Source organism: Rattus rattus, chromosome 6 (genome assembly GCF_011064425.1).
Source record: "Rattus rattus isolate New Zealand chromosome 6, Rrattus_CSIRO_v1, whole genome shotgun sequence".
NCBI classification, from domain to species: domain Eukaryota; kingdom Metazoa; phylum Chordata; class Mammalia; order Rodentia; family Muridae; genus Rattus; species Rattus rattus.
The window spans coordinates 40195372-40221604 of record NC_046159.1 but is presented as its reverse complement, the minus strand read 5'-3'; the positions used below and the strand labels follow the sequence as shown (position 1 = coordinate 40221604).

Sequence of the window (26233 nt, the reverse complement as noted above, 5' to 3'; positions counted from 1 at the left end):
TATTACTGCTTGGAAGCCTACTCAGTTAGTCATATTACTGCTTAGAGCCATTAAAAATGTAAATAATTATACTTTAATTGACATTTCCACATTTATCACAAATCATCAATTCTAAGTATCCCTCTTGGCTCCATGTTGAATAATTCTCTTTGTCCTCAGAAATTAATAAGCTTAAAGTAACAAGACAGAATTAGATTATGCCTATCTCCTATTTTGTCCATTTTTAAATATTGATAATAAATGGTATCATGGTTATAAGTATCTTTAAGGAGCCATAGATGAATCTGTGTAGCACCTTTCTCTCCTACCATATACAAAGCCCTGGGTTCAAATCCCAGCTCTTAAAGATTAAAAAGTCTTAAGAAAATAGTTATGGGTTTTAATAAGTAACCTTATTAGAGGAACCAGTCAAGAGAAGCAGTGTAATCTCCTCTTTGCATGGAAATATCTCAGGCTAGAGCTGACTGCCACCTTTGAGTAGCTGAGATCTGGCCATGTCACTAGTATCATCTAGTAACTCAAGAGGGATCATCACCATGTGATCTTTAGCTCCAGTTATGGGCTGTAAGCTGACCTCAACCTCTTAGATAGTCAATCATTCAGATATTTTCAGAAGAAACTGGCGTCAGTGAATTAGGAAAAACAGAAAAATGAAATAGAGGAAGAGAAGGAAGGAAGAAGAGCAGAGGCGAAAAGGGAGTGGGGGAAGAATTGTTCTTAATGGAAAAGACTTTAGGCATCATAATTTAAAACTTAAGAGCTATTAATATAGAATTTTTGCCTTCCTCTGATCTCAATGGTATCAACATTTTAATGAAAGTATCATGCCTTCCCATTACCAAGGAACTTTCTTGCTAGCACATTTGGTCTGGAGTTGAATAGTGATATCAATGCTAAGGAAAGCTTCTGACATTCAAAAGTCTAGTTCAAGTCAACTGTTGTCTAGTAAGCAGCACAGCACTGGAGAAATGGAAGAAAAGTTTCCTCCCATATGTATACTTTTCTGCATGCAATACTGAAGTCCACTAGATAGAGAAGGAGTAAACTACTAAGCCTTTCAAATACAGGTAAAATAAAATTTTAGTATATGAAGTAAACAGTATGTTAGTTACTTTCAGGCAAAAAAGAAATTATTTGCTGCTGTTGCTATTGCTGCTGCTGCTGCTGCTGCTGCTGTTGAGAGATATTACTTTTTATAGCAGAAAAATGGCTTTTTGCAAAAGGGATTATAATCAGCAAAGTCGAGAACCTTCTAGGAGACAAACTTCTGCGTATGTTCGCAGGGACGTTTTTAGACTGGAGTGAGATGATGCATCCTAACAGTGCCAAATAAAAGACAGAGCTGAGCACTGAGCATTCATATCTCTTCCTCCTATGAGTGGAAGCAATGTGACAAGCTGGTCCATATGTCAACTATCATGCCTCCCTCCATGATGAATCCTCAACCCGTGAACCAAAACAAACATTTCTTCCCTTGTTTTTGTCAAACATTTTTTGCCACAGCATCAGGAAACATAAATACTACAAATAGGCCAATGGCAGGGAGTGATAGGGTGATGAAGTGATCAAAACATTTTGTGAACTCAGAGCCCTGGATTTGGGAGCTCGTTGGAGTTGCCTTTCCCAAAGGCAAAGGAATCTGGCTAATAAAATCTACAGAGACTTTGGAGGTAGTGAAGTGTTCTGAATTATTGAGCCAAGAATTGTTTATCATTGATTTCTTCTGTTTTCAACCACCAGATAAAGAGTGGTGTTATTTCTAAGCTTGATATTGAACTTTGATAGGCATCTCTATAAGAGCATGTAGTTTCTATGGTATCCAAAGTATTTATACTTGACTATCAAAGGGCATTCATGCTTCAAAAGATTTCTACTTCTAGACACCAGCTATCCTCATTCTTCAAGATGCCCCTATAATGAACTCCACCAGTGTCTTTTGGCTCTCTATAAAATAGGAGGCGATCTTTAATTTCTTAAAATTCCATGTTCTTAACAAATAACTGAAAGTAACATTCTTCATCTCCCACTGGTTCTATGCAGGCATAAAAATCTACTAAAAAACTGTATCAGCTTGACTGCATGAGCCACATTGAGCAGATTAGATCACTACCAACCCATGTTTACCCCATCAAAAGAGTCACATCTATTTTTTATTTTCTTGTATCATACCACTGGAATTATTCCGTAGAGGGTCAGTCCCAGGTTTTCTCTGTTTCTATACCTAAAGCATGTGCTGAAAACTTAGTTACCTGGGAATCCTGATGGCCAGAAATGGCCCCCTAGGAAGTTATATAGACCAGAAAATTGGGGACGTTATGCCAGTTCGTCACTGGAATTCATGTCAGCCAATGGCATCTCTGATGAAACAACAGATAACGTAATCAAGTTTTTAAAGTCAGAAGACAATGTAAATGTAGTTCCTAGACTACAGCATCTACATCACACACACACACACACACACACACACACACACACACACACACACACACACACACACACACACACTTGCTCTTGGTTACCCAGAGTTTTCTAGCTGGAGATCAAAACACACTTTTTATACTTTTCATGGATACATCTATAAAAGCAAAAGAGAGTCAGAATCTACCCTGGGAGTCTAGGAGTACATTACAAGGCAATCAGCTCTTAAGTGTAAGATTTAGTTGAAGCCTCTCCATTTGTCATTACAATTCATGTGAATCTCATATTTCATTCCATCATATCAATGTGTTAAATTACTTCCTAGTTAAATCCCTTAACTCCACTCACAAATTTCCAAGGAATACTCTCACCCCCAAGAAAAATGCCCAATTTTCCCAGCAAAATAGTGGCAGGAAAATAAGTGTTGTATAAAATTGAGGAGATTTTAAGCCACATCCAGAGTAGTATTCAAGGACTCTTGTGCATTAGAAAATGGCACTTTGGCCATCTGCCTTCCCACACCCCCACTGCCACATCTCAGTGAGTAAGTCACATGTACTAAAAATATCATGGGAAAAAGAGCAGAAGCCCCTTAGTCAGAGGCTTAATTTTAGAAATGTTGCCACAAGGTTGGGTGAGATTTAGCACGAATCTAATCTCTTCCTTGCCACTTCTGTTCTGTTCTGTTCTGTTCTGTTCTGTTCTGTTCTGTTCTGTTCTGTTCTGTTCTGTTCCTCCAAGTCAGTGCTGGTTGACTGACCTTTATCCAAAATGCCTGTGACCATAAGTAGTTTAGATTCTCTGGAATTCTTGACTCTTTGCACATACATAATGAAATGTCATCAGGATAAGACACTAACTCTCAATATAAAAACTCACTTGTAAGTCATATGCATATATTCACATGGTCCAAAGGTAACTTTATACAATAATTAAATAATTTGTAGATGAAAAAATGTTGTGCGTGGAATTTTCTATTAGTGACATCTGGGCTGTGGCAATGGACTCTGGACAAGTTCATGTTTGGGCTTTACCATTGAGTGGTGGTTAGCCTATGTTGTGAAGATGATAAGCCATTTGGCATTTTTTTTTAAGTCCATGCCACTTACATAGGGTCAATTGACTATATAGCACTGTATTGAGAATGATTCTGAATATGTGTGGCAAAGTCCAATATAACTGTGGGCCATGGGTATAGCAGTGGCACCTTACAGTCCATGTGACAGATGTATGGCATGCTCTCTCTGCACCAACCAGCACTGATAAATAATATTAGTGTCTAGAACCTAAAGTGTCCTTTCTGATACACAGAACAGTCTGTACCAAATTCTCTATACAACACAGCGTTCTTTATAAGGTGCCGTTTCAGTAACAGCCAGAGTTTCATTGACTTTTGCTGCAAAGGGTTATCATGGTTGTTACAGGAGTTAAATACTCATAAATCTATCTTCTAATTAATAAAGGTGTAACATTCATCCTCTTTATGTGCCTGCAGATTTCAGATCCTCTCTGTATCCTCCTCAGTATTCATGTTTCCTTAAAGTATTATTTATTGGAGCACACAAAACACATACTATTTTAAATTTATCTTTCAGTGTCTCAGTATAGGTAGAGGTCACCTAGAGCAACCGTTGTGGGTAACTCACAAATCCATCATACAACATACTCATTGGACTTTCTTGATAGGTGTGTAGCATGCATGATCATCAAAGCTAATTAACCCATGGGGTTTCTGGCCCAGTTCTCTTTTTCTGGGAGGGAGAGTTATGGTTTTTTTGTTTTTGTTTTTGTTTTTGTTTTTGTTTTTGCTTTGTTTTGTATTGGGGTTTTTGTTTTGTTTTGTTTTGTTTTTAAGGAAACTAGTAACTTACAACGATTTCTTTTTCCCAAGGTCAGAAAAAGGTAAGCAACTTAACACCCGAGTTTAATGGTATTTTATTAGAAGGAAAGGAAAGGTATGATCACATAATCTTAAAGGAGTTAAGTCTAGTGACTAATGAATGTCTCAGTTGAGATAGACAGAAACTCCTTTTATTTTCTTACCTGTACTTAGGTAAGAACTGAAAGTACTTAGGTAAGCAGTAAAGCTTAGACTCAGTACATGTCTCCAAACAGCCAACCCAGGGATCATCCTCTGTGATTACGCCTCCTATTCAGGAAAACTACTAACTGATCCCAATTCATCTCCCTCAGCACCTCCATGATTTCGTGAGCACTGTTGTCCGTTCCTGTGCGAAGAGTACAGCTTATATAAATATAAGCTCAGTACTCAACAACTGCTTGACAAAACAGTGAACTAATAGAGATGTTCACACTGACTGTTTCGCTTGCAAATTTGCTTCAAGTACATCTCTCATACCCATTTTCATAGCGTCCTGACTCAGTGGAAATTCAGCCTCACAGACACTTTACAAAATGTAGGTCAGGTATTGATAACACTGACAAACAGTAAGGACACTCTGCTGTTAAAAACATCTCTTGAGTATTATTAATTGTAGTTAATTTTCTATAAAATGCAACCCAGATTCAACCAACTGAGTGATTGGTATATGCATGTTTGTGTGAGTGAGTGTGCGCATGTGTGTGTGAGCATATGCAAATGTGTACATTTGTGCCCAGAGAAACAAAAAGATGACAACATAAAATCTACGGAAGGTGGAATTAAACTCAGCTGTGAACCACTGATCATGGGTGCTGGGAACTGAATCTGAATCCTCTGGAAGAGCAGGAAGCATTCCTAACTGCTGAACAACCTGTCAGGCCGGTTGGTACAATTTTTAGACTCCACAATAACTCTCTGTACAGTTCTTGGAGAGAGTCTTTTCTTACTTTATTTCTTTTACAATTGGACTGTAAGATTTGTTGAAGTTGACATAAAGACTATGAAATATTAATGCTGGAAGAAATGGAGAGATCATCCCATTCTATTCCTTCAACTTCCTGATGAAGAAATTAGGCACCTTCTAATTCCAAAATAAATAATAATAGTAGTAATATAAATAATAATAATAATATTAACAATAACAACAATCATAAAATATATCTGCCTAACAAAACCAACTCATATACTGAGCACACTCTACATCCCTGTCCTGGCTGGGTACCAAATCGCTGTCCTGTTCTATTCATGACTTCCTTTAGGTTTCATTTTCTGAACCTGTAAAGTAGAAGAGGTTTAAACCCAAACTTTTCACATTTAAAAACTGAGGATTCAAGAAAGGCATCTTTTAAAATATGATACATTTGCCATTGTTGGAATAAAAGTCAATGAAATAAGCACATGACTATGGAAAGAAAGTGGGGTCAGGAAAAGTGAAGAGTGTCCATCAGGAAAAGGTGTCCACTGGGGGTAGGTTTGCTCAATGGTTACTCATATCTGAACTATAACTTGATTAGTTTATTTTTTAAAGCACAGTAGCCAAACATTCTCTACTGTTGGTCCACAGATAAGAATAAAAGATCTAGTCAGAAAATTAAGACGAGTTCATTCCGAACAACTTGGTTGCCCCAAACTAGAAACCCATAGTTAGATCCTTTGCCTTAATTAGTGCCACGTTATAACTAGCCTCAGTCTCTTCCTTGGAGCATGAGAAGTTTCACAATCATTTGAAACATTGCATTCCAAATATCTGTTTACTCAGTTGTTACAAATTGCCAATGGGACAGCAACTGTCTGTCACTTCCAGAGCAATTAGTGAGTGAAAACTTATCAAAAGAAATCTGTCAAGTTGGAGTCAGTATAAATATTGCATAGAAGTCCCCGAGGAAATCAAACTGAGTGGGATATGGTGTTTTTGCTCATCGCAGAGCATGAGATTTTATTTTGTTTTGTTTTCTTGGCTTTACTTTTTATGGAATGTTGATAGCATTTTATATAACCCAATGGATTAATGTTTTGCTCTGGTAAAAATAGAATTGGTTCTTCAGGGAAATCTGTATTGTCTATTGAGTGGTTCAACAATGGTATTCTTTACTTTTAAATGCCAAGGCTGTCTACTGTCCTAGCAGAGTGCTGGAACAGGAGCATTGCCAGAAACATTAGGTCATTTTCTGCTCGGCCATCTTTTGCTACCCCATTCTGACCCTTCCTGGGCCTCAGTATTTTCATATCTTCTAAGTCTAGAAATGCAACATGATCTGTTAGGGCTATTTAGCTTTACTATTTTTTTTCTGCTTGTTCTGATATTGTGCCGTTATTGGATTATATTCCTTGGAGTCCTCCTGATGGCTCTGAACCTATATACAGACACAAACACAATATTTCAGGAAGTGATATTTGCTTTGAAGAAAACTAAATTAATTTATCAGCTGGAGAAGATGTCCTGGTGAAGGTCAAACATTCAGCTGTACGTTGTTATTTCACCTGTTCTCCAGCTGAGAGTTTTCTCCTTGTCTCCAGGATGCAGGACTCACAAAAGAACAGGTGTTAAAATGATGCTGTTAGGGTCCTTGGCACCAGCTCTTTGATGCTCTTCTTTTTAAATTTTAAATTACTTTTTGATTCTCCAAGGAAATGGGATTTGCTGTGACAACAGGGCTCTACACAGAGGTATCATCTTACTTCATTCTTATTTGTTCTACCCTGTATACTCTCCTAGCTATTCTCTCTGCACCTATACAAGTCTACTTCTAATTTCTAGACACATATATCTACTAAACTATCTTACGTACTCCTTTCTCTTCTCTTACATCTTCTTCCTCCTTTCTCGTACTCTCTTTCTATTTTCGCCCCACACAAACACATGCTCATGCTTGCATGTGTACACACACACACACACACACACACACACAGCCAGAGAGAGAGAGAGAGAGAGAGGATTATTGAGGTCTAGATTCAATAAACATGTGAAAGTATGATATATGTCTTTCCAATTGAGAATCATTTTTTAAATTTTACTATACATGTCACAATCTCCTTTGACATTCCTTTTTGCAATCTGGATTTGGTCTCTTTCCAAACATGGAAAGTAGTTATGGCATCATATTCTTATTACAGTTTGACACTTATAACAACCTCCTGTTTCATCCTCCTCCTCTTTATCTCCCTCATTATTCATCATCATCATTTCCTCCTTAGCTTTCATTTGCCCTTTATACAATTGAAAGTAAATTGTTCCTCTCAGTATGATTTATAACTTCCCAATTAGAATTCATGGAGTCAAGTGATATGCCAGAATTTGTCCCTGTAATAAACTGTGAAAGAAATTATGACAAGCTAGAACTGGTGCTATGTGGTGCCATCTATGCAGGATTTTGAGTCAGGAGGATCACAAGCTGGAGTCCCACATGAGCAACTTAGTCAAGCCTTATCTCACAATTCCAAGTAACAAAAGAGGCTTTAATATTGCTCTTGTATGCAGTGTATGCCTATTGAATTTGTTCACTATTGGTCATGCAAGGCAACTTGATCAAGTTTTATTACTAAATAACTTAATCCCTAGATGTTGTAATGACTAGTGAGGCACTTTGAAAATAGACTGCATTTGCAAGTTGTGATACATGAAAGTTTGAGTATAATTTATTGAGCTCCTCGTTTCTCTGCTATGATACCATGCTTGAGAAGAGCAACCAGAAAGAGGACTAGCTTTGGTTTATTGCTCTAGAGTGCAGTCCATCACAGCAGGGAAAGGAGGACGGTCGGAACTTGCAGTAGTTGGTCAGTTACATTGACTCCATAATTACAAAACAGAAGAAGACAAATGTTTGTGCTTCATTAAGTTCCTCCCTTTTATTTAGTCCAGGACCACAGGCTCAGGAATGGTGCCACCCACAGTGAAAGTAAGGTATATGTTCCAACCTTAATTAACCAATTCTAGGTAATCCCTCACTAATATGCACACAGGCTCGTCCCCTCAGTGAATCTAGATCTAGTCACGTGGGCAATATTAACCACCACAAGTCCAACTTAACACTCAAACACACCATTTTTAAGCCATCATCTTCTACCTATTGTTTCATAGACTCATCATGGCTAACCCCAAATCTAAGTCTCGTGTGAAATTTAATGGCATCTCTTGCTTCATAAAAATAACAAGTAATTTATTTGCATTCAATATACAGCAGCAAAAATTAAATATTCCAATTCCAATAGGGAGGAATAGGGTCATAGTAAGGAAAGACAAAACAGACTGGAAAAAAAAAACAAACAACCCCCCGCCCCCCAAAAAAACCACCTAACCTCAAATCCTGCAGCTTCAGGTCTAGCATCTGAGGTGCATGGTAGAATCATCTGGGCTCTGAAGAGCTTGGGTACTCCCATCCCTCCAGCTTTCATGATGGTAGCACTTGTTACCTCTCCTTTGGGATAACTCCACTCCATGCCTGCTGCTCTTGTCAGTGGATGGCCAAAGCCCAGGCATCTTCACCATCCTGAAGTTTAGATTTCTACTTAATGTTAATCATCACTGCTTCATTAAGTAGCCCCTCAGGATCTTCTTGCAGTGACTTTGACCCGTTAAACATTTCCTCGTGTCAGTGGCTTTTCAGAATCATGACACAAAATCCCATTTAATTGGGGCTGGCTTCCAGACTTAGAGGTTTAGTCCATTATCATCATGGCAGGAAGCACGGCAGCATCAGGCAGACACCATGCTGGAGGGTCCAAAAGTTCTACATCTTGGTCTGAAAGCAGCCGGAAGAAGACTTTCTTTTCTGTACTGGTTGGAACTTGAGCTCAAGGAGTCCTCAAAGCCTGTCCATATAGTGACATACGTTCTTCAACAACCACACCATGTTTGGAAGGAGATCAAAGCCACACCTTCTAATCTACAAGTGCTAATCTTTTTGAAAGATATAGCTGCTTTCTCATCATCAGCCTTATCTGGAACTTTAAACACATTCATGTCTAGCACAAACTCCACAGTTTTATATTTTCCTCTTTTACGTGACCTTCCTGCAGACTGAATCAGAGCAGAGAGCAGTAACCATGACTCTTAATACTGCCACATCTGGAAATTTCATTCACTATACTAATTTAGTCAATTGTCATTATATTCAGTCTCACTTAAGTTCTCATGACACAACATAATGTAGCCAGATTCTGTCCTGAAATATACATATGGCCTCCAGGCCAATGACCAATAGACTCCCTCTTCTCTGAAACCTCACAAGCTAGGCCTTTGCTGAATAATCCATTAAACTCTGCATATAGTGTTTATATTAGTTATTGTTTTATTGCTGTGACAAGACATCATGACCAAGGCAACTTGTAGAAGGAAGGGTTTATTTAACCCATGGAAAGGAATGAGTCTTTCATTGTAAGTAAACATGGCTGCAAACACCAAGTAGGTAAGCCAGCAGAAAAGGCTAAATGCATGCATCCCAAATTCCAATCAGAATGCAGAGAAAGCAAACTCAGAATGGCACAAGTCTGCAATTTCCCCAAACCTGTCTCCAGCTGTGGTTGCCAATTAATGTCTCCTCAAACTGTCCCAGAAGCATCTACGCACTCTTTGATACCCCCCCAATGTTCTGAGTTCCCAAAATCTCTCTCTCTCTCTCTCTCTCTCTCTCTCTCTCTCTCTCTCTCTCTCTCTCACACACACACACACACACACACACACACACACACACACACACACACACATTCCTTAACTCGATGGCTAAGATCCTCCTAAACCTCCATGGAGCTAACACCTCCCCTCCAATATTCCTGAGCTATATTCCATCATTGTTGCCCCAGACCAGTTGGGGGCTGTATGGGGTAATTCTTCCCCAGCTCTGACATATTGGTTGTCTCTTTGTCCTCTGTCCTGCCTCCTCAGGCCTAGCAGGTACTCCTTTTCCAACATGGCAGCTATCTCCTTCCTGCTCCTTCCTCAGTTCCTTTCCTGGGAATCAGAAATTCTTGCCTCTGTCTCTCTGCCCAATCATTGTCCACCAGCAACTTTATTTACCAATCGAAACCAACTGGGGGCAGCCTCCCTCATCATCTTATATGTAGACATGCAGATTCCTGTGTAATTTTTGGGACCAAATTAACATAAGTAGCATTAGACCAAATCTACATTTCCCCATTTCATCCATTAAAAAGCCCTCTTACTCAGATTTACATTGAACATAGTTATAACACTATGTAAACTATAAGGTGTTTTTTATATCTATATATAATCTATACTGTATCAATTTTGTCAATTTAAGTATATTATTCCAACATCTCTCTTAACTTAAAGAGTTTATAGTTCTATACAGCAAAATTAAAAAAAAATGAACTTATTCACAAGTAGATCAGACAGCATGATGAAATAGCAGGTTAGCTGAACATTTTTTTTTGACACAAGGTCTTGTTTATGATGGGCTGGCCTTGAACTTGTGTTGTTTGGGATGTCCTTGAATTTCTGATTCTGCTTCAACCTCATGTGTGCTGGGATCTCAGATGTGCACTAGTTTACCTGGTGTGTACAGTGCTGGAAGCTTAACTGTGGTGTTCCTTCATGCTAGACAAGCTACTAACCAACTGAGCTCTCTGTGTCTCTATCCCCACTGAATCAATTTATAAAGGGGGATGGGAGAATGTGAAGATACTCAAGAATCTGAATGACTGAGAGGAACTACAATGGAAAATATGTCTGAAAATGGCTTCATGCAGCCCATTCACTGGTACATTGTAATGAATTAATACAATGAGACAAATAATTTTATTTTATAATTATTAAGTTGGTGATAGAGAAGACAATAACCAAAATCTCTACAATCCTCCAGACATTTCAATGATTTTTGCATAAACTATTAGTACATATTAGTACATATACCTATATATGAGTTTCACACAATTTTATTGATTAAGAAGTTGAAAGTGAGAAAGTTTAAGTGGTTCCCCTTACATAACAAAAATTTAAACTTTGGTACTTTCCCTCCAAATATAAAATACAAGAACAGATATTTTTTTTTAAATAGCTACTTTCTGGTTCCTAAATTACCCCCTCAGAATCCAGAGTACTTCACAGCTACTAGCCACAACAAGAGCTCAAAAAAACCTCACAGGAAAAAAAATTAGAGTTGTCTATATTTGATTTCAACTCTCATCGGAAAAATGTGAAGTGATTAATCTTATACATGTAAATAACTTTGTAATGTCTACTTTGTGACTTTGGAGATGATAGTTTATATTTAAATTTTTTTTATAACTTACTAAGGAATACATGGTGTTCTAATTGTCCATGTGATAACATCTTTAACCCTACTTAAAGATGGTAGGGCTTTCTGGAAATTGCATTATGGGGTTGAGAACAGACTATATTCCTGTGTTGCTGACTTTACAAGTCTTTTCTTACTAGAAGGTGTCACTGCTAGATAATGTTTCCATATGACCTATTATTTGGTCTTTTTCTATCTTAAGTTTAGTTATTTCTGTTGTTGTCTTTTAGTTTTTGTTTGGTTTTGCTTTTGGAATAACCAAATTACTAGATGTGTGATTTTTTCATTTTTCATTTTTTTTTTTTTTTTAGATTTTTTAAAATATATTTAATGGGTGTTTTACCCGCATGTGTGTCTATACATCATGTGTATTCCTGATACCTATGGATACCAGAAGAGGACAGCAGAGTTTCAGATGGCTGTTAGCTGACATGTGGGTACCAGGAAATGAACCTCGGTCCTCTGGAAAAACAAGTCTTTTTAAATATTGAGTGGCCCCTTCACTCTCATGTAACTTTTCCTGGAAGTGTAAGCAAATATCTACTTATCTCAGATTTGGCACTAGTAACCAGCCAAGAAAACTGTGGCCCCAAATATAGATTAGTAAACCATGAGTGTCACATGAGTGACAACTGAGAAAAGTAGTATCCCCAACGCTCCTTGTATCACTTGAGGTTAGAGTCACTCCTTCCCAGAAGTCTTTGTAATTACATAACACTGAGGAAGGGTTTAATGTATGTATTAAGTTTCAGGAACTTCCTGAGACTTAGTTATTTGTTGACTTGGTGAGCTTTGTAAGATTCATTTACTTTCGGAGTCTTAATCTTTTCTCCAAGATGGAATGTTTTATATCAGAAAGAATTGTTTGATGACCTCGGAACTTGTTTATTTATGCTCAGTATCCTCTCCACATCAGCATGGGGTTACTTCTAATTACAGGAACATGCATAGAGTGATTGCCTTTCCTCACAGAAACATAATTATAGCTCTTCAACATAATGTACTAGAAAATGCTGTAATTCTGGGATAAAGGGGGAGCAATCTCCACAACAATTCCTTTGTATGTCAACAATGGCTTATTAAGGCAAAACATGTTTCTTGTTACATATTCAGTAGTTGAGGTCAATTACAGTTGGTATTCACTGAAGGATTAAACAGCAAAGATGTCTTCTACAATAATTAGTCTTCTCTTTATAAAGCTCAAGTGGCTTTTCTGCCATTTACCAAGGACCATGCATGCATTTAGAATTTAACCAGGATCATATGAGAGAATGGCATAGAGTAACAAAGCCAAGTATTTCTACAACCAGGGACTCCCTGTGACTCTTGTTTGTTCTTGCCTCCCCACCCCAACAAAGTGATTTTTAATGATAAATATAATCTTGTATAATCAGGACCTGTAGCCAGTATATCATTCTTCAATACGGGACATATCTGTGGTTCACACTTCACAGAGAAAAAGAGTGAATTATCTAGAGTTGAAGAAGTTTAGTGTCCTTGGAATAAGATGGTTCATTGTAATCAATCAGATAAATTAATTGACATTTTGGGTTCTTTGAATTTGAAATCATGGGTTCATATAGTGAGTCACCAAATATTCTAACCCTTAAGAAAACCAAAAACTGTCAAAGGAATATTCCTAGAAAGGACTGCTCCATGCATTTACCCTACTGCATTCTGGGGTGAGTAGACATGCTTCTCTGACCACTGTTCCACATTGACTTTCTGATGGATATGTCTTCTTCAACTCTATTTTGTGTATGAATAGAGCAATTAAGCCACCAGTGTGCATTTGGTGGCAAATGACTGAAATACTTAATTACCAGCTTATTAAATTTGTGGAGAAGTATTCAAACTTCAAAGGAAGAAAAGAAGAGACTTAACAGTTGAGAGTGGGCGAAGGGAAAAGAACTGAGTGAATTTCAGTGATTACTCTCTAGTTAGCATTAAGAGTTCAGATTCAATGCTTTGTTCTTCCGTGTCAAACCTCCATTAGAAAAGGATGAAATGCATCACATACCACAAAGTACTCTGTAAACCTGTAATCCAATCCACTATTGTTTCCATTATTATATAAGTGGTCTAAATAGTGTTCTTGGTAGCCTCTCACATTACTATGTCAAGGTTATTTGGGGGTCTTTAACACTTGCATTCCCTTAGAACTTGCTACAAAGTGCCTATGACTTATAAAGGTGGGAGCCGATCTGAGTCAACTTCCGTGGCATCTCCTACACTTCTTGAAATAAAACATAATAATAATTCTGACAGTAGGCAGCCTTTAAGTGACGGTTATTACCTCCCGTTTATATTTTTACAGGGTGAAGAGCAGCAATCTAAGTCTCTACCTTGATCATTTCTGTTCTAAATGCAGCAAAGTTCCAGGGTCAAAGCCATATTCACAGCGATGACTCTTGTCTTTGCAGAGCTGAGCTACGCCTGGATCTTCAATGAATACCCTTCCTATCAGGATAACCGCCGCTTTGTTTCTCAAGAGACTGGAAATCTGTATATTGCCAAAGTGGAAAAATCTGACGTTGGTAATTATACCTGTGTGGTTACCAATACTGTGACCAACCACAAGGTCCTGGGACCACCTACACCACTAATCCTGAGAAATGATGGTGAGTTGTCTGCAATGTTGTCAATTCTGTTTAGGAGGATTATGGCGGAGGATGAAAAGATACTGTATTGTTGTCATATAATGATGTAAAGAAAAGTTTAATAATTTCTGTACTTGGCACCTATTACTTTTTCCCACTGTATGAAGAAATAAACCCACGAACCCATTTTGGAAAACTAATTATAAGTCTGATCACTAATCTTAAAAGGGATGGTATGTGGACTTAGGCAAATATAAATAACAAGAGAATCTTAAATTGTATATACAGGCAAAATGAAGTGAAGAGTTGAACAATTAGCTCATCAGTCAGTTCTGTGTAATTTAGTATTCATAGTCCAGAAAGTATCTTTAAATTATCCTAATATCTAGATTTACAATAGTGAAGCCATAGTTCTACCACAAAGAAATTCAGAAATGTGGATAGCTCATTTGAAACAAGAGTTTTAATTCCCTACCATCTTGAGAATATTTTAGGAAAGTATATGAGTCGTGCGTAATGTCCAGATGTCATAGGCTATGTCACCAAGTGATTTTTAAAGACATTCTTGTTACCTAAGGTATATGGGTACCATGACTCTTTCTACTGTAGGCTTTTATATATTTCCTAAAATCCTAAAAAAGTCTGACGTAGGAGGTGATGTGGACTGTGTCTTTCTGTTATTTTAGAAATACCACATTTTGGGGTTGGGGATTTAACTCAGTGGTAGAGGGCTTGCCTAGCAAGCACAAGGCCCTAGGTTCGGCCCTCAGCTCCGAAAAAAAAGAAAATAAATACCACATTTTCCCCCAGGAATCCATCTCTCTCTATCTGCTGTTTCCACACAGGTGGCATCAGGCAACTTTTCATTAAACTCCAGAGAAATCCATCGCTATACACCTCCTACCACCACCACACATACCCACTCGCACATGAATCCCTTATCCTGCTGCACTTAGCAGTTGTGTATCACCAAAACTACCTGAACTATCTTGCTTATTGCTGTCTACTATACATGGTAGCAGATAGAAGTGTCTTGTTAAATATTCATTGGAAAAATGGAAACAAAGTATAATTAAGCCCTCCAGGAAGAACCAATGTGAAGATTTGAAGATTCAGAGTTGACGGGTTTCTAAAAAGAAAAAAGACAAAACAAATAAACAAAAACACAACAACAAAAAAACCCTTCTCATATGCTTTATAACAGGAATGACAAGATTTTACCATACAAGTAAAGAAATTATCAGTCAAGATACTAATAACAGCAGTGAATGGTCAGTTACTATGTGTTAGTTTGCACATTTATTTCTCATTGAAAACGTGAGTAAGATTCCAGCATAGCACTCCATCTACTGACTTAAGAGCCATATTTCTTCTCATCATCTTACACAAGCTCATATAAGAAGAAATTGCCCTCCAGTTTCCAAATGTATTATGCTGCCCATCTATTTTCTTATAATGCCAGGGATTGAACTCAGGTCCCTAAACATGGTAAGCAAGTGTTCTGCTTCTAAGCTATGCACATACCCTACTCAGACTCTCAAGATTACCAGGGAACTTTGTGCTCAAGTGAGTTGAAACATGAGGTTTTCAGATCAGGGTATTATTAGTCAAATTAACTATTTAGAGATTATGTAAACATGCTCATAATACAGACCACACTGAAAAGTGTCAATACATGCTTTAATTTTCAGGCACTTCGTCTATTCATACGTTTAACATGTACTTATTTAGCACTTGGTATGTGACAGTCATGTTTCTGTGTTCCAGTAACAAGAAAAACAGGCCTCTATTTAATATTTCTTATGTTCTTCTGGGCAGTATGGCAACAAGAAGCATTAGGTATATGCAAGTTCAGTTTACGTTTTAGAATAATACGTAAAACAATACATAAAGATATTGTGATAAAGTAGAAGCTCTATGGGCTAGATGCCTACTGCAGAAAGGGTTGCTATGGAAGTCCTCTCTGACGATGGCATAGGGCTATCATTGGGGTGATAAAAAGCCAGTCCTGAGATGAGAAAGAGGAATCGTCCAGGCTGAGCTTTCATCACATTCAAATGTCCTGAGGTAAAGAGGGAATACCAAAGGAAAAAAATACATCTTCTGAGATCAAGAACAACATGAATGTGGATCAAGCTTAGTAATCGGGGCACAGATGGTTTAAGGAGTTTAAAGATCATGGGCCAATTATGGAGACCAGAGAGAGAAAACTGAATTTTATTTCTCAGAATTGTTTCTCAATCTTCCTAATGTTGTGACACTGTAATATAGTTCCTCGTGTTGTGGTGACCCCCAACTATAAAATTATTGCATTGTTGCTTCATAGCTGTAATTTTTCTACAATTATGAACGCAAGATATCTGATATGTGACCCTTGTCACAACCCTCAAGTTGAAAGCAATTGTTCTAGAGCAAGGAAAGCCCTTAGGGCTTTGTAGCTGACTCTTTAAAAAGACTAATTGGCTGATTTCTAAGGAAAAAAAAGAAAATTCCAGTAGAAAATGCATATCTACTCAGAAGACTGTTGTGAAAATTCATCTACTATGGTGGTAACCTTGGATAAGGAGAAAAGCAAGAAGGACAGAAATGTATCTGAGACATAGTTGGCAGACAGATGTGTCAGAATTTAACAATGCATTGGACAGGAGAGTTGACAGATGAGAAAGTCAAGAATGAGACACACCTGTCTGGCCTAGCCACTGAGACTATATAAAAAAGCTACATGCTGAAATAATTAAAATGGCTTAGCAGGAAGATTTACAAAGCTGAGGATCCTATTTTCATCGCCAAAGAATGGCACAAGATTTTTTTCCCTTGGCAGCAGAAAAAAAATCACCTGTTTTCTAGTATTTTGGACAATTTCTCTGTCACAGTCTCCATCTGACATTCTTGTGTTTGTGTTTGTTGCTCACTTTTCCATCCTTGCCCTACTCAAGAAAAGACTTTCTAACTCATTAGACTGAGAGTGAACCCTAGCATACTGACGGCCACACAGTCAAATTACTGTGGTGGATCCTAGTTACATTATTATGTTGCATTGTATCCACAAAAACCCAAAAAACCATGAGATTGAAAAGTAGGCGAGGTAGCCTAGAGATGGAGCCCAGGCACAGTTGATATAATTCCTGCCTAGCATGCGGACCTCTAGCTTCAACTCCCAGTACTACATGAACCTGGGCTTCATGGCTTATGCCTGAGATGCTAACAACTGGGAAATGGAGGCAAGAGGATCAGTTATATGAGGTCATCCTCAGCTACTTAGCAAATATAAAGACAGCCTGGGCTACATGAGACCCAATTTAAAAAGATGGCAAGGTACTGGCTCTGTCAAAAGCTGCAATGGCATGATGTTTCCAGATACAAACGTGAAAAGGGATTTGCATCATTGGCATTTCATACAAGATTATTTTAAAACATAGCCCTTTGTGGGGGCAGAGGGAGTCTCTAAACAAAATCTAAGTATGCTAAAATATCTAACCAACGGGATTACCTACTTTAGTGTGTCAAGCCATGGATGTCATGAAATATTGACTTGAATACAGAAAGATACAGAGGAAGACAAACATGAGGGAAACCTGCTCCCTTTGGAAGTGGGAAGCAAAATTAAGAACATGGAAACTCCAGCATCATTGCGTATACATCAAGCTGTCAGAAACCTTGCCTTTTGCTTGGTTTTTAGATTTACTTCTAAAATTTTTGTCTATCCCATCTCCATAGAAATGACCAATGCTTTGTAGAATATTTCATCACAGAATTAACAAGCTAAACACCTCATTCTTCAGCAATTAATGCCCATTCCCTCTTAATTTGCATGAGAGTTGCATGGTGAAAATTTATAATATCTTTCTCATTTAAACTGAAGTACATAAAATGAATATGAAGTTCCATTACTAAGCACAAAACAGGTTATTTAATTAGCTCCTGTCTGAAGGTGAGAGAAGACAGACGATATAAATCAAAAGGAGACTGCAAAATTAAGATGACATCCTTAATAAAATCTATTCTGTGACAGTAAAAATCTATGAAATTATCACTCTACAGGAACTGGTATTTAATGACAATGCTAGGCTGATATACGCAAGGAATGTAGAATTAGTATAGTTATTTTGATCACTGAAGCACACTCAAAATTTCACACCCTTTTTTCTGACTCAGAACTATAACAAGTAAGGCAGAGGCAGCTCAAGCCTGAACTAAGCTAATTGCCACAACGGGGGCTTTGTGTTGCTGTGAGCAGAGGTAGCTTAATGACTAGATTTTCCTACTATCAAGTCATGACTTTTGAGTTCCAGGAAGGCAATTTGAGACTCACTGCTTCCAGTCCAAAAGGTCACCACAGAGTCAGAAAAAGTGAACCGTGAATCTTGGCTCAGGTGTTGACAGGATTCAGATGCGGTGTCCCACATTCATGTCATTGCGTTGACTTGTGCCGCTAGTTCGCTAGCTCGCTAGCTCGCTAGCTCGCTATCCACAGGGTTTGCACTGTCTCTTCCTTTAGCCTAGTGCTTCATCGGTGCCTTCTTACTTACCTCACCCTTAGGCGATTTTTGACCAGGAAATAAGACGGGAAAACAGAGAAGCAGACTCTGGCTAGAATCGAGACCCACCAGTGGCTAGCTATGTCACGTGGAAATTTCAGTACAGAGTGCGCATTGCTCGTTCAGAGGACCTGCGCTTGGATCCCAGAACCCATGTTGGGCAGCTCCTATCACCTGTAACTTAGTTTCTGGGGGCCTGGCTCCCTCTTCTGACCTCTGTGTACTTGCATGCATGAGCACATAACCACACACGGATAGACAGCATTTAAAGATGCCAACGTTTACATCTTTGATTTGGGGGAAAGGGGTTACTGAAGAGCTGGGAAGTGAGATAGGCCATGTTAGACAGCTTTCTGGCCCCTATGTATCTTGCTGTTTAACTGAGCTGTATATATCCTTTTACGTTTGTATTTGGAATTCTTCCAAGTAATCAAAGCTTGTTCTATGAGTAGTCTGATAATATCTTACATATATTATATGTTGCATATATTATATATGTTACATATAGTATCTTATTATGTATTATGTATATGTTATATATGTGTGTGTGTGTAATTGAAAGTTCTTAGGCAAATATGATAAAATTTTGTTTCAGAGTTTATAGTTATTTTCTACATAATAGAAAACCTGCTGTGAAAAATAACATAAGTTGTTATTTGTAAACATGTACCTATTACTTAGGTATCGAGAAAGAAAAAGATTTTAATCAGGAAAAGTGCATCAGAGTTATTACTACATTGGCCCATTGATTACTATTAGCCCCTAATGCTGGCCACTAATAACAATGAGCTCAGTGTATTATATATTTTCTGCCCGGGTCTTAGAGGTGAATCCCAAAATTTCCATGAAAAGTGACATGTGAATGTAAAACACCTATTAGAAAAATAATTGAATTTGATGACAACCCTAGTGGCTTCTTCTATATCCTCAGTCATTACCTTCCACTGTCCCCGTAATCACTCATGAGAGAAAGAATCAGCATAGAAAGGAGCATTTGGGAGATGGGGAAGTCTATAAGGTTGTTAAACTCACTCACAGGGGTTCATATTTGTGCTTACAGAGTACCTGTCTAGACATAGCCTTTTGTCTATATTCTTTGAGTCTGGCTATAGATTGCTTGAACATATTTTGTTTTGGTCAATAGAACCGAGACAATTGATAGGCAAAATTATTTCAACCTGGTTTTATTTGATGTGCCCACATTTTGCACACTTACTGTTAAATAATTTTACCTATTTTCCCCAATTAGAACTCTATGTGGAAAAATACCACAGAACAGGGAACAACAAATATAACTGTGGAGATTTTAAAATTCTTTTCTCTCTTTAATCCTTGTATTTATTTACATCGTAGGAAAATACACATATATGTATGTGTCTTTCTGTGAAATTTTCTTTTGTGAATGCACTTTATCATAAAATTAAAATATTGGTGATTGCCTCTGGCTTTTTCCTTGTAGGTTGTTGAATTGCAAATTATCAACCCAAAACCCATGAACCTATGATCAACACTAAGTGGATTCATTTGGGTGTGTGTGTGTGTGTGTGTGTGTGTGTGTGTGTGTGTGTGTGTAACAGTAATAATTGAAGAAGAAATCATGAATTTGAAAGGGAGTGGGCAGAGTGGGAAGAGTTGGAGAGGAATAAGGGCAGCTAGAAAGGATGGAAATGCAATAATCATATGAAATTCTTGAAAAACAATAACAATTTCAATGTTTTAAAACACCAAAAGTATATGTTTATGTTCTCAAAGTACAAGCAAAATTCCTAACCATATTTTCCTAAGTCTTCACCTTTTTTCCTAACTTAATAGTGCTCAGCTATGAAAGCATTGATCAGGCTCAGTTTGAAGCGTTTAATGTTCTTACCTTAAATCATGTTTTAACCTAATAGAAGAAAGGCCAGATGGTGATGATCTCAGCATCTCCTCCATTCAAAAAAAAAAAGACCCAAAGTGGAAAAAAATCAATGTGCTGAACATGTATAGGACTAAAAGGTAGAAGGGAGAGGTGACAAAGTTGTAGACTACAGTAACAGATCTACATCCAATTAATACAAGATAGGGGGCTCGTTTCTCTGGTCCTTAGTCTTCTTCACTATATGAATGAGAAATCTCTATTAAGTTATAGCTAAGATTCTTTCTTGTCATTTATGAAAGTCTAGGAATAGTTTTTCAACTTTCTTCAGTCTCAGAATTTTCAAAGATCACATCATATAAAACACTACTCTACAGAAAAGACACATGTTCTTAATTGGGTCAGAAGAACCCAATTTCCCCCAAATGGAGATCTTAGAAAACAGCAAGGTCTATTCACCTTCTGTACACAGGGGAGATGGTATGAATCTCCATCTCGATCAACATAAAATTTCTAGTGCTACAAAAGAACACAGCCTATCCCATAGTTCCAAACTTAAAACAAAAGCTAATTTTTAAAGAAAAAAAAAGAGGGAGTTTTCCTTGGATATTTATTGTTTCCATATCATGTTTCCTCCATTATGAGCTTGCTAAAGCTTTCAGCAAGTGTTCCTAATGTTTCCAAACTCCATTAAAGTCCCATGGGGGCCCTAGCAACCACTACTTGTCTTTATGAGTAAATCAGCTTTATTTATGGGCCACTTAATTAACCTAGAGGTCGTAGTTTTTAAAAAGACATTAGAATATGTAAGTATTTCTTTTAGTGTGTACTTGACCTAGTTAGAGTCTTTTATTGATACTCCAGCATTTAGGCAACAAGCTATTCCGTCCATTTAAATACAATTTTGTATTATTTAAGTATTTCTCACCAAAATCCATTGCTTTATTAAAGTCCCACTTTTAATTGCAACTTTGATGCAGCTTTGTCACAGCAATCGTGTCTTGTTTTTAATTTTCTAACAACATCACAGTTGAGGATCTGTGGGTGTAAAACATGTTTGATGAGAACATCTAAATGACTAAAGGATGTGAGACATTTTTCTAAGCTGTCTTTGCTAATCTGATTTAATAGAATCTTAATAGCTGTGGATATTCTGAAGGTTTGACAAGCTTAAGAACTTGGCAGTCAGTTTTAGACCTCTGTTGCAGCCAATTCCATTTCAGGTCCATGGGGGCCAAAGGTCTTAGATGGTCATTTGGCTAGTCAGTTAGGAAGCATCTGTTCAGTGTTCCTGGTGGACAGTGTACTATGAAGTCAAAGGACCCAGTTTTCAGCGCATGGAAACATAACCTTAGAGAACTCCAAACAAACAAATCTTCTAGTTACATTGTTTATTGGAATTATAAAACTGGATTATCAATAAGAGTATAACAGATGGAGAAACTGGAGATAAAATAAAGTACTAGAGGTATACTGCCCAGAAGTGTGTTGGCTTGGGCCAATGGCTTTATGTACTTATGTTCTTATTGGGCTGGGGATATATAGATTAGAGAACAACTTTCAGGAGTCTCTTCTTTTACTTCACCCTGTCAGCCCAATGATCAAACTCAGTCAGGTTTGGCAGCAAGCCCTTTTTACCAGCTGTGCCATCTTGTTGGCCCCAACTTTTAATCATTTAACCACTAAATATTGAATGAGTAAACCCTTCCCCAACTTGACAATAAGAATGTGAAAGTTTTTTCTGTGTTCAGAAATGATATAGTTAAGATGTCTAGTTGGAGTGTAAAGCAAGAGCGAGGCTATATTTGGTGATTCACATTCGGTGAAATGCCAATGTCACAGAATGGAATTATGTATAGATTGACAGCTTGGGTTTGAGGGATGCTTGCACAGTCTTGATGATCATCTTCCAGGAAGACTTGAACAACCTAAAATGAGAAGAGTCCCCAGCAGAAGACTCTCGGTGCTGACAAACTCTTCAGGCAAGCCATGCCCATGGTCTGTTTCAATAATTAAAATTAAAATTTTCTGCATAAATAAGTTGGCTATTCTGGGATAGTTTCTAGATTTCTCTATTGTTCTTACTATATTCTAAGTGGTATTTTGTTTTGAACCATACTATCTAATTTTTTATTGCTTGTTAAAGAATGCTTTTACTCTTCAAAGTTATTTCATATTTACTAAGCTTTTTGAAACCTCTTACTAGTTATAATAGTCTATTGATTACATTGCTCTTTCAAATATCACTATCCTCCTACTTTCTTAATGTTTAGGGTCAGCCCATTATGATTTCCGGGCCCATCACCTGTTTTTACTATTAAAGTTTTATTAGCACATACTCCCCTGCCCATTGATAGACATTTGTCTATAGCTGTTTCCAAACAATGTTGATAGAGTATAGACCTTCTGTCCACCAAGTCCAAATGAATCCTGAGCTCTCAGATCTTTCACTAAAAATCCTTGGCGACTTATGATTCTATGATGCCATCATTAAATATCAAAAGACTGTTATCAACAGTACCTCTACTGATTTGAATTAGTGTTAGTATATGCAGAGGCAAAGAGAGAATTAATTAAATACAATAAGAAGATTTTAGTATTTGTGAGTATCCCAGGGAAGACAAGAGTAGCTCAGTGTATCCTATAATCAATTTCACATACTAGACACAGCAAGTTACTTCATGCATTCAGGTAACCAGACACTTCTCCAGCAAAGCAGGAATCCATGCTCACTCAGTCTTTGTATGTACTGACTCAGCCATCTAAAAATGATCTCTCTTCCTCTTAACTATTTAAAAGAAGGAAGGAGGTACAGCTTTTACTTAAGACAAATATTTTCATTTCTTATGCACTATTGAAACCATTCCAAAATCCTGATAGTAAAACATGATATTCGACCTTACCTCTCTCTAGCAATGAGGAGATAATTTTGTTTAGACACTCAATACGGTATGAATTCTTCTGCCAGGCTTGGGGTAGTGATACATGAGATCCTGTTTGTTTTTGTCACCTGGACACAAGCCAGCATTACCTGGGAAGAAAGGACCTCAGCTAAAGAACTGACGCCATCAGACTGGCACATGGGCATGGAATAGGGGCATTTTCTGGATTGATGATTGATGTGGGAGGAGCCTAGACCATTGTGGGTGGTGTCTCCCTTGGGCAAGTTGTCCTGCATTGTATAAGAAGACAGGTGGAACACACTATGGAAAGCAAGCCAGTAAGCAGCGTTCCTCATGGTTCCTGCCTGTTTCTGCTTGAGTGCCTACCCCAACTTCTCTGAATAATAGGCTGTGATGGGGCTGTGTAAGCCAAATAAATCAGTTGTTGTCTGAGTCACTTTTGACCGTAGGTTGTATCTCAGCAACAGAAAGAAACCAGGACCGATCCTTAGACATTACATAAGGTTTTCCTTCATACCAACAAAATATAAAAGCATGGCTTATTTTTTTTAAAGGCCACCATGGCATATTCAGCCAAGGGAACTTGTATGACTAATCAGATATTTCCAAATATTTTTCAGTTAGTGAAATGCATACCATGTGACTTGTTTTTCAAGAAAGTCAATGTGGGAACTTTTTCCAAAATAATTTTGGCAATTATTATTTTTTTTTCAGTAGAAAATCCCACTCAGTGGAAGTTAGTAAATGCTCGTTCCATCTGTGGTTTAATTTAGCAAGCACAGATTCCAGCTAAGGCAGGCGTTGGCAAAAAAATCTTTAGGCACAGTTTTGCAAACTGGCTTCCTTCTGCCAGCACAGCGCTCTGCAAATTGTACTTAAACAAGAGCAGCATGCGGTAGATTTCCCTTTCATATTCTGTAAATTGTGATCTAGTTCCTTAAACCCTATGATTGCACAGACCTGGGCATCAACCTTTAATAAGTGACTAGGTTTTAAATGTGGGACAATCTCTATCCACAAGGCCGTCCACAGAGTTGTGGCTTTCAATGGCCTCATCGCTGGTAGAACTCCATTCTACTACCACAGTTTCCCACCACAGTTTGCTCACAGGACAGGCTTATTAACGTCAGGTGGGACATCTTTTGTTGTTGTTGTTCGTAATTAGCATAGTGGCCTTCGAAGTGTGTTCTTCAAGCCATCAGCAGACCCTGGGAGCAACTTGGAGATGCAGATTCTCATGCCCCTGCTTTCGTTCTGCTCTGTAAATTAGAACCTCAAGCTCACCAGGTGATTTCAATCACAGGATGAATGGCTGTGTTAAACACCCAGGAAGCCCTAGCCTGGTTTCCTTATGAAATCAGCGTTTGCTTACACAGTAAGCAAGCCATCATTGTTTAAGTTTGCCATATCGCCAGGCGACCTCCCGAAAAACAGTAGTCTTATAAAAGTCACTATCACGACAGTATTAACCACAGTGAGCTCCAACCTTGTTTTCCTGGCACACTGAATGGTTTATGATCGATGCTAATATTCTACTTTAAGTTCTACTTTAAGTTAAACAGAGCCAAAGCCTTGCCTTTTGAGAAGGAATTTTAAGTACTTAATGTAACTCTCATTAGCACTGTAGTGGGTCTCTAGTTCCAAAGAACTGAAGACATTGAAGGTACATTTTCATCAGCCAAGACTTTTTGTCCAACCTCATATAAACATATAGAGGCCAGTGTATCTTTTTACACTTGGACACAAGGAGAAACTCATATAATACATATAGAAGAAAAGTGGGTTCCAGGAGACTGAACCACCAGCCAAACAGCAAGCATGGGCTGACCTAGGCCCCCTGCACAGATGTAACACATATGTAGCTTAGTCTTCAGATGGGTCCCCCAAACTGCAGTGGGAGCTGTTCCTGACTCTGTTGACTGCCTGTGGATCCTACTGCCCTAACTGGGCCACCTTCATCTGGCCTCACTGAAAGAGAATGCACCTAGTCCTGCAGTGACTTGATGTGTCAGGGTGGGTTGATACCCAGGGTTCTCCCCTTACTCAAAGGAGAAGGGGAAGAGGAGAGAGGGACAGGTATTGGGAGGGGCAAAGGAGGAGGGGGACAGCAATCAGAATGCAAAGTGAATGAATGAATGAATAAATAAATAAATAAATAAATAAATGGAAAAAAGTGTGGCAGAGATGCTGTTTCCTAATTAAGCCATGGTATATTCATTTTGGTTACATAGATATACCTAAAATTTCATCTGTCACCTTTACGAGGATGGAAAATGGATTCCTAAGTAATTTCCATCAACAGTCTTGCTCTGTGAACTACCGGACCATCTGTAGACCAATTAAGTTCAACCATTTCCAGGTGGTCAGAGAAATGGCCTAAAAAGGATATGTTTCTATGTTAAGCAATCTTTTGTTTTCCTCCAAACAGAAAGGCAGCAGATTTGACATCTGATGTGAAAACTTAAGGCCAAAATAGTTAGAATAAAAGAAATAGCCAAATAAAATACAGTCTTCTCAGATATAGCCCAAATTAAATGGAAAACTTCGACAGGTGTCGCCCAAAGATATCGTTCACAATATAGTTGAAGAAAAGTGCTTCCCTTATCTGTAAGATGCTAAAATGAGGTTACTCGTTATATGCACTGAGGTTCCTGTAAGGAGCAGTGAAAATCATCTTTATGTTCTGTAACTACTGCTATGTATTCAGATCAATCTGTTCTTACTGATATTCTTTGTTCATATTTACATAGCTATAAATATGGATCACTCTATAAACCAAGAAAC

The 26233-nt window shown here is 37.9% G+C and overlaps 1 protein-coding gene across 1 annotated transcript in view; it reads left to right on the top strand.

Moving 5' to 3' along the window:
- Window positions 1–26233, top strand: part of Cntn4 (contactin 4) — a 952979-nt gene that overhangs the window by 733205 nt on the left and 193541 nt on the right. The window contains exon 8 of the mRNA XM_032906003.1: window positions 13977–14174. Within this exon, the coding sequence (XP_032761894.1) occupies window positions 13977–14174 (198 nt within the window). The remainder of the gene's footprint in view (window positions 1–13976; window positions 14175–26233) is intronic.